Source organism: Protomyctophum parallelum (assembly GCF_964188405.1).
Source record: "Protomyctophum parallelum genome assembly, chromosome: 1".
NCBI lineage: Eukaryota > Metazoa > Chordata > Actinopteri > Myctophiformes > Myctophidae > Protomyctophum > Protomyctophum parallelum.
The window spans coordinates 16,698,287-16,708,000 of NC_139697.1; the positions used below are offsets into that span (position 1 = coordinate 16,698,287).

Consider the following 9,714-nt stretch of genomic DNA (forward strand, 5'->3'; position numbering starts at 1 on the left):
TGAGCATATATGGGACTGATGGAACATATTGGGGCTACGTTACTACTGTTTTGTTTATTTTTTATGAAGATTATGATGATGACGGATCAAGACCCCCGGCGGGCAGATGGAACGATGCGAAGTCGCATTGTCATTATTTATCCATCCATTATTTATCCATTGTCATTATTAGGGATGCACGATAATTATCGGCCCGATAATTATCGGCCCGATATCAGGAATTATGACGTCATAATTATCGGCCAGATAACATTAATAGCTCCGATAATATACTTTATATGGGCTCGAAATTGCGATAATTTTGGACGCAAATGCGCCTGAAATCTTATCTGTGCGACATAAAAATATAGTTGGTAGCAACTATGGGACTACCAATCATTTCTGTGGTGCGCCCAAACGCTCCCCGAGTCGCCAATCTCTCCGGAGGAACGGCTGAGACGAGAGAGAGAGACGCTTCTCCACACCGCACTGTTGAATGCGTGTCACACGTTACCGGTTGTAATTTATTAATTTGCTCCAGTTGTGTAGCATTGTGAAACGCGACACGACCGTTTTGGTTGAGAAATGTAGAAGTAGTAGCTGTTTGGCTACATGATGCTACAGACCATGCTAATGACTTATGCTTATGCTAACAACATCAACGTCTATCACTGGAACTTGGATAGTGTTGTACTTGTGTTTACACACGCACACACACACAGACAATAGTGGTTCTCAAAGTGGGATCCGGGGAGTCAGAGTTTACAAATGGAACGAAATGGACCCTAACAGGTCCATTTGGTTCCATTTGTACCCTCTCAGAGTTGACATTGATTTTACAATATAAATAAAAAATAAAAAATTGAGGTCCCTTATATAAATGGCATTAAATGGGGGTCAGTAGCCTAATGCATGTCAAACTGGGTGTCCTTGAAATTAAAATGATGAGAATCACTGCTAGAGCCCTGGCATATATTTTCAAATGGTCTGTGGGCTAACAATTTGGGGTCTTTGCTCCTTGACATGGAAAAGTTTTGAGGCCAACTGACCGGACAATAATAATTGCTTGCTTTGTAAGGCTACTTTCACAATTTCATGTTATATTGTTGTTTTTATTAATTAAAAAAATTCACACCTGTGTGAAGTGATCATCATAAGTCATCATACATCATCTGACCAAACAATTTGCGTACTTACTTTTGTCTTAGTGGAAATAGGTGGACTCAAAAGAAACATATTGGTGCTTCTTACATTTTGGTCGGTGCACTGCTCCTAAAATAATTCTGGTGCTCCTACATTTTTAAACTGGTAGCACCAGTGCTACAAGGTAAGAAAGTTGACACTAATTAGCCCCGTGGACCCATTTGAAAACATATTCCAGGGACCCCCATGTGAGAAGATTTTTTACGGCTCTAGCAGTGATTCTCAACCTGTTTAATTTAAAGGACCCCCCAGTTTGACATGCCTATTAGCATAGTAGTATACAGAACAGATCCCCATGTAATTGCATTTCTATCTCTGGGACTCCCAATTTATATTGTAAAATCGATGTTATTTTAACTCTGAGAGTGTACAACTGGAAATGTTCCATTTGTACACTCAGAGTTACAGACCCATAAGGGTCCATTTGGTTCCTAACTATATAATTTAGCTGGCCCCACTTTGTGAACCACTGATATAGCCTACTATACTGTAATTGCTTAGGTCAAAGCTGTGTTACATGTACCGTTACCGTTACTAGTATGTATTTTTGATTCATGTCTATATATTTTTATTATCGGTTATCGTATCGGTATCGGTCTTGAGAAGCAAGAAGTTATCGATATCGGTATCGGTTTCAAGAAATCAATATCGTGCATCCCTAGTCATTATTTATCCATCTGTCGCTGTGTATCGTTCCAACTTGGCTCGCAGAGGTTGTTGTTGCTGACTTGTAAAGTCAGAACAGCGGCGCGTGCGTCTTGTAAAGCCATCATCATAACAAAATAACCATTTCGTCCCTCGGCAATGATGAAGGAAGGGAGACCAGACTCCGAGCATGTTCCGACAGAAACAGAGTCTACACAAAGACGCCTCCTCGTGAGCAAACAGGGGCCCTCCCTCCCCTGAGACATGCAGGGGGGAGTGAGAAACAGCTCTGCCTAGCTAGATACGATCGGATGTCATGAAATGTGATCTGGCTAAGGGCTAGCTAGTAGCTACGCTTGCAATGGGGGCCGCCATTGTGTGAGAGTGAGCAGTTTTCAGGAAGGGAGGGGGAAGAGGCATCTTTTTCTTTTTTTTGTGATCACGTGATCGTAGTGTTGTGCTACCATCCAGTGCTAGTAGGTAAAGTGCTCGGGTGTGTAGAAAGGCGATTGAAAGTTATCAATAAAAACATACAGTAAACGTAAATCTCCCTTTACCGCATCGGAGCACTGTGAATCGAACCACGTGAATCTCCCGTTCCCGCATTTAAATGGTTAATACTCTATGGGATGTGGAGGCAGCCGTCCCGCTTGCCCCCCGCACCGGCCAGCAGAGCAGTCACAGCACCCGGCAGAACAACCACCGTGTCTGGGCAGTTTGGACACAACAAACCCGCCCCCCCCCCCCCACCTTATATTACAAGTAGCATGCGTGGATGGAATATTCAGTTTTAAAGGATGCAGTCTTTTGTTTCGGCTGCGCGATTGGCAGTGTTGCACAGTATTTTGTATGTTTGGTACAGTAACGTGATCTAGTGGAGCAGCAATATACTTGCTGTGGTCTTTTTTATTCTAGTATTCCCTTCTTTATCTTTGTCACTGTCAATGATTTAAGAGTAAGCAGCAGTTGGACTGTGTGCTGACGTCAGTTAAAAATGAAACCCTGTAGTGCTGTGTGTGTGTGTGTGTGTGTGTGTGTGTGTGTGTGTGTGTGTGTGTGTGTGTGTGTGTGTGTGTGCACAGCACTACGGGGTTTCATTAGTACAGCAGGTAGTTCATTAGTACAGCAGGTAAAGGTAGTACAGGTACTACCTAAATAACATTTTTTTAGGAGTTTCATTGTAAAAGGAGGGCATTGCAAAAACGCTAAAATAATTCTACATGCATCGTACCCGATGGCGTCAAGTTCAAGCTATGCCCATGACCTATCACAAAGCACCTGCCAATTGTGTGACCTAAACTTTTGTGTTTCCCTGGTCAATTGGTGATGACGTCTGCGGTAAACAGGACGTATTTGTAAAACCTGTTCATCGATCATTCCGGCCCCGCCTCGCCCGGAGAGAAAAACGTCCGTGTGCATCTCTTGAAAAAGTGGAGATAATTGACTAAATACACGTTTTGTGCCAGAACTTTCACATGGATATAAAACTAGAGGACCATATTTCACTCCACGTCTTTGGAATTATTTAATGGGTGAGTACAAACGGAGCATTTATCACATTTAGGCCGCACATTTAGTCCGACCAGAAATTAAGCTGGGTGTTCTATGGCTCTATGTGAAATACTGTACATACTGTATGTAACAACAAGAGCCGTTCTAGGGCTAGCATTTTTTAAGCAAGCTTTCAGTCTATATTGACCTTCAGGCCTTTTGTTGCAATTTACTTTAAAAGGCTCTACGAACAACCATCACCTACTAAAGAACCATTTAATTGGGGCACCCACTGGCCTCCATGCCAAGCCCAATAACTATCACAATTAATCTATTAAGCATGTTATTATTTTAATTTTAGTTGTGGTGTGGACTATGCCATTAATTATCTTCAGCTGAAAATATTCATAAAATGATAGATTACAGTAGCCTACTTGGTAATGAATCACTTTCTTTTGGTCATGTGACGTCATTAGGCGATTTAGGCTTATAGGCTCAAATGTGTACTTGCAGTGAGTAGTTTGGTGTTGTGTGTAACACACATAATACCTGCAGTGTGTAGTAGTTTGGTGTTGTGTGTACCTGCAGTGTGTCGTGTGTGTGTGTGTAACACGTACACATACCTGCAGTGTTTAAATCGAGGTCCATATCAACATCAATGTCCATCACTTTGCTTTGATGAGTTCCTAGCGTCTCCATCTCTCGCTGAAAGAGGCTGCACATGACCTCTGCGGCCATACGGAGGCGCTCCAACACAAACACTCTGACATCAAGCTTCACACAACAAACATCAGCAACACCACTCTGCTGCTGTTTGTCCAAAACACATAATATGTCCTCTCCCACCGACGTCAGCTGTTCATTTATCTTCAGCCATACAGACTCCATTTGACACGTTTTGACGTTGTTTTTAGCACCACTCCGTTTTTACTTCACACCACACAATGAAAAAACAACCATAGAGCTAAAAGCTAAAACCTCTGTGCAGCTACCGGTGACAACACGCACATACTTCCGCTTCCGTATCCACAACAAAGGATCATCCAGGCCGTTTGTTCAATGCAAGGCTCTGTCGCCCCCTGGTGGAGGAGGTGTGTAACTGGACGGACAGATTGAATACTTTGCGAAATAAAGGACAGGATAGATCAGGTACAGTTATAATCTAAAACGATAACATTAAAAAAATCCCTTGGGGCTTGTTTCCAGGCAGGCAGGCAGGCAGGCAAAACAATGTGATCATAGTAGTCACCAGTAGTAAAAGTATTTTCAATACAATTCAAATGGTATTAGTCACATCTTAGTCATCTGAAATGTTTTAGTTTTAGTCTAGTTTCTGTCGACTAAATATAAGATTTTAGTCGATTTATATTTGGCATTGTGCTGAAAATACAAGCTGTGTGCCATTTTTTGTCAAAATTATCAGGATATTTAGTTTGTATTTTGTTATTGTCAGGTAGGCCTAGTCAACGAACATTTTTTGTCATAGTTTTCTCTGATAGAAAGAAAGAAAGAAAGAAAGTTAACAATTAAGCAACTAAATGTCAGGAAAAGAAAAGAAAAAGTCTGGCTTTGTTTTAGTGGGTCCACATATGTTTTGACAGTTTTAGACCAGCAGAGGGCAATCATAGACAATCAAATCGCCACCACTGTTCACTGATTTCAATCTGTCAACTAAGTCAGTGTTTCCCAACTTTTTTGTCCCAGGGAACACTTTTCATAGCCTAAAAATCTCGGGGAACACCTAGGGGGGTAAGGGGGGGGGGGGGGGGGGGTGTATATATATATATATATAAAATATATATATATATTATAGTAAAAGTAAATATATACGTAAAAGTAATATAATAAAATAAAAACACACATGACAGCACTCATCAAATAACGAGAATGAAAAGTTCTCAAAAAATTGCTCATATGCAATGTGAAATGCCACCTAATCCTTTTCCTTGTCTTTATTATGGGCCAACTTGTGAAAGCTGCATGCTTTTATTGTGAAGGGTCTCAGTTCTCACATTGACGTATATTTCCTAGCAACTTAAGAGAGAAGAGTCTGACGATGGTGCAGGCAAATGAAAGTTTCCAAGTCCATTTTTAGTGTAGAGTATACAAAAACAGCATCGCACAGCCATGAGGCTGGAGCCCCAGCCCCATGGACAAGCTCCTTCAGCCTGCCGGCTTCCAGAGGACTAACACACTCTAGATACATTTCAATAGATCTTTATACAGGTCAGAACAAAGAGATCAAAGGGAAAATGGCAAAAGGTGGTTCCCAAACCCCCCTGAGGTCTAAAGTGGTCCACTCCTGTCCAAATAAGGTATGGTCACCAGGGAGCCCAGTAGGTGTAGCTGCTTGCAGCTGTTATCAGCAAGCCATTTTTTAAATCCCTCCTGCCCATGCATCCTGTTCAAACATGTTTGTTCTCTCATTTGAACAGAGACAACTTAGAATAGTTATTTAAGCTATTATTAATTGTGAATTGTGTTTTCCATATACATCATATCCTCCCTTTGAGGCAACCTTGCCTCATAAAACGAATATGGAACACAATTTACCCTAGTCCTCCCTTTTGCACTGACTGGCTGGAACATCAAAAACATGACACAAAGAATCAAATCAAACATTACAGTATGTATACAAAATCGGCATTCGTACATATATGACAATTGACATAACTGATAAACCATATTACAAAAATCTGACACTGAAACACAATACACGTCGCTGAATCCAACCCCTTTTGCTTATCAAAGCACCCAATAATCGAATTCAAAGTGTGTTAAAGTTTTCATACTTGGCATCTGAAGCTCTTAGCTTCAGCTTAATGTCAAGGATAAAGTTGACCATAATCATCCAAAAAACTTACGTTATCTGTTTAGTTAACTCCTCTTTTAGCACAATGTAGAAAGCACCCATAATTTATATCTAAACACTCTAGATTACAAGGCTCGTACAAATAACCAATCTACTGCGGCGACCTCCTAACCCTACTTCTTATCATTTCAAATAATTGTACGTTTCCAGATCTCGTGCATGCTAAAGGTTACTTACTTACGTTAAAATCATAGAGTGTCCTATATACCTTTAGAGTCTCCCCGGCAAATATCTCTATTCAGTTTCCAAATCTCCCTTAGGCATATTCATCCCCATTAAGTCAACTTCTCTAATTAAAATACCCGACACAACACCATTATAATTATGTTGAACTAGACAAACATAGACATACATTTGAAATCAAATGGAACGATATCCATCTGATATAATAGAACTATTCTCTGTAATGTTGCTCTCTTCTTCTTTGTCTCACCTTCTCGAGTGTTCATTCATCAGCCAGCGCACACAGGCCAAACGAGGTTGTGATGCAGTACAAATATGCACCGCATGGCGTAGGCCGCTCTGTTATGAAGAGCTGCCCATTGTCCGAAAACTTATTCTGAATTCTGATCTGAATTCACTTTTATCACCTCCTCCCTTTTCAGTCACGACATGACTGAACAATCAGAAAGTGAATCAGCGTCATCACAGGAGCCTGTAGGCTTCTGCAAGACAGAAACGTGTTGCGCGCCGCGTTGTAGATCAGCCGCCTTGCCGTCGCTGTCGAACCACGCAGAGGCGCACGTCGAGAAGAGAGAGCGCCACTGCCTCCCCTTGATCGTTGACCGCCGATGAACGCCCATGGGCCGGCCGGGGTATATGCTACGCTGCGCATCCTCACCCCGCCGTCCAGCCACTGTGCATGGCCTCTGGTCACCGATCGATGAGAGCCGCCGCCGCCAATCGCCGCTCCTCCCCACCGCGCTGGGCAGGCCGTCGCCAGTGTGTTGAATCGCCGCTGGTTCGACTGCAGCACGCAGCACCGCCGCCGTCCTCCTCCATCCAAAAATTGCCGACAAAATACTATTAGACTGAAAAATTCCCCTTCTGGTTCTCTCGCCTGACGCAAAAAGGCATCAAAAAGGCGACCGGGATCGGCACCACTTTGACGTATATTTCCTAGCAACTTAAGAGAGAAGAGTCTGACGACAGTGCAGGCAAATGAAAGTTTCCAAGTCCATTTTATTGCAGAGTGTACTGTAGAGTATACAAAAACAGCATCGCACAGCCATGAGGCTGGAGCCCCAGCCCCATGGACAAGCTCCTTCAGCCTGCCGGCTTCCAGAGAACTACACACTCTAGATACATTTCAATAGATCTTTATACAGGTCAGAACAAAGAGATCAAAGGGAAAATGGCAAAAGGTGGTTCCCAAACCCCCCTGAGGTCTAAAGTGGTCCACTCCTGTCCAAATAAGGTATGGTCACCAGGGAGCCCAGTAGGTGTAGCTGCTTGCAGCTGTTATCAGCAAGCCATTTTTTAGGGCCCCTAAAAATCCCTCCTGCCCATGCATCCTGTTCAAACATGTTTGTTCTCTCATTTGAACAGAGACAACTTAGAATAGTTATTTAAGCTATTATTAATTGTGAATTGTGTTTTCCATGTACATCACAATACAATGGATTTTTTTGTTCAAAGGTAAGATTCCACTTAACATTTTCTAGTGGAACATGTAGGCTTATTAGCTCAGATTCTAGAGTGCTCGCTTTGCATGCGAGAGGTGGTGGCACCGATGCCTGCATTCTCCAAACCAGAATGTTCTATGCAAAAGTCTGGTTTCTCTTTTCAGTGGAGTCAGTCAAACACTGGGTCACTATGCAAAGATATAGGCATTAAGAAGCTTTACTCAAAGGCAGCGAATCTTAAATGATAAGCATTGTATTCAAGCAGGGACTAATGTTATTTCTGCCAGTTGACCCATTTTTGCAGTACATCAGGTCAACTTGTGGCTCCAACATTTTCACTGCTAGCATGCATGGAAGAGCCTGAACAGGGACTTGAACCCTGGACCCTCAGATTAAAAGTCTGATGCTCTACCGACTGAGCTATCCAGGCTCTGCTTGGAAACCCAAGCAATCTTATTAGGAGCTACATTTGGATTACAAACATGCGCAGGACAATTGAAGGGTTTTTCCTATGTATGACTCCTCATGTGTCCCTTTTTTATGATTTCTAGTCCACATCCTTTTGACCACAAACAGTGCAACTGATGGGTCACACCATTATTCTGACGTTTGGTCTATGATTGAGCTTCTGATACACTTGCACTTAAGGGGAATTAGCTCAGATGGTAGAGTGCTCGCTTAGCATGCGAGAGGCGGTGGGATCGATACCCACATTCTCCAAGTTGTCATTTACCATTGCAATGCCTTGTCTCAATTTAATTCAAAATAGCCTTCACAAGCATTGAGTCCTACAAATGATGCTAGATTATTTCCAATTTGTACTAATATTGTGTAATTTTAAGGTCACAAGTAAGTATAGCTGTGGTTTGTTGCAATACAATGGATTTTTTTGTTCAAAGGTAAGATTCCACTTAACATTTTCTAGTGGAACATGTAGGCTTATTAGCTCAGATTCTAGAGCCCTCGCTTTGCATGCGAGAGGTGGTGGCACCGATGCCTGCATTCTCCAAACCAGAATGTTCTATGCAAAAGTCTGGTTTCTCTTTTCAGTGGAGTCAGTCAAACACTGGGTCACGATGCAAAGATATAGGCATTAAGAAGCTTTACTCAAAGGCAGCAAATCTTAAATGATAAGCATTGTATTCAAGCAGGGACTAATGTTATTTCTGCCAGTTGACCCATTTTTGCAGTACATCAGGTCAACTTGTGGCTCCAACATTTTCACTGCAAGCATGCATGGAAGAAGAGCCTGAACAGGGACTTGAACCCTGGACCCTCAGATTAAAAGTCTGATGCTCTACCGACTGAGCTATCCAGGCTCTGCTTGGAAACCCAAGCAATCTTATTAGGAGCCACATTTGGATTACAAACATGCACAGGACAATTGAAGGGTTTTTCCTATGTATGACTCCTCATGTTTCCCTTTTTTATGATTTCTAGTCCACATCCTTTTGACCACAAACGGTGCAACTGATGGGTCACACCATTATTCTGACGTTTGGTCTACTGTTGATTGAGCTTCTGATACACTTGCACTTAAGGGGAATTAGCTCAGATGGTAGAGTGCTCGCTTAGCATGCGAGAGGCGGTGGGATCGATACCCACATTCTCCAAGTTGTCATTTACCATTGCAATGCCTTGTCTCAATTTAATTCAAAATAGCCTTCACAAGCATTGAGTCCTACAAATGATGCTAGATTATTTCCAATTTGTACTAATATTGTGTAATTTTAAGGTCACAAGTAAGTATAGCTGTGGTTTGTTGCAATACAATGGATTTTTTTGTTCAAAGGTAAGATTCCACTTAACATTTTCTAGTGGAACATGTAGGCTTATTAGCTCAGATTCTAGAGCCCTCGCTTTGCATGCGAGAGGTGGTGGCACCGATGCCTGCATTCT

The 9,714-nt window shown here is 42.2% G+C and overlaps 1 protein-coding gene across 1 annotated transcript in view; it reads right to left on the bottom strand.

The window, feature by feature from the left end:
• Positions 1-4,206, bottom strand: part of LOC310860772 (uncharacterized protein) — a gene marked incomplete at both ends in the record, with an annotated part of 47,715 nt that extends 43,509 nt beyond the window's left edge. Inside the window, one exon of the mRNA XM_083767931.1 lies at positions 3,942-4,206. Coding sequence (XP_083624057.1) covers positions 3,942-4,206 — 265 coding nt within the window. The remainder of the gene's footprint in view (positions 1-3,941) is intronic.
• Between the last annotated feature and the right edge of the window lie 5,508 nt (positions 4,207-9,714).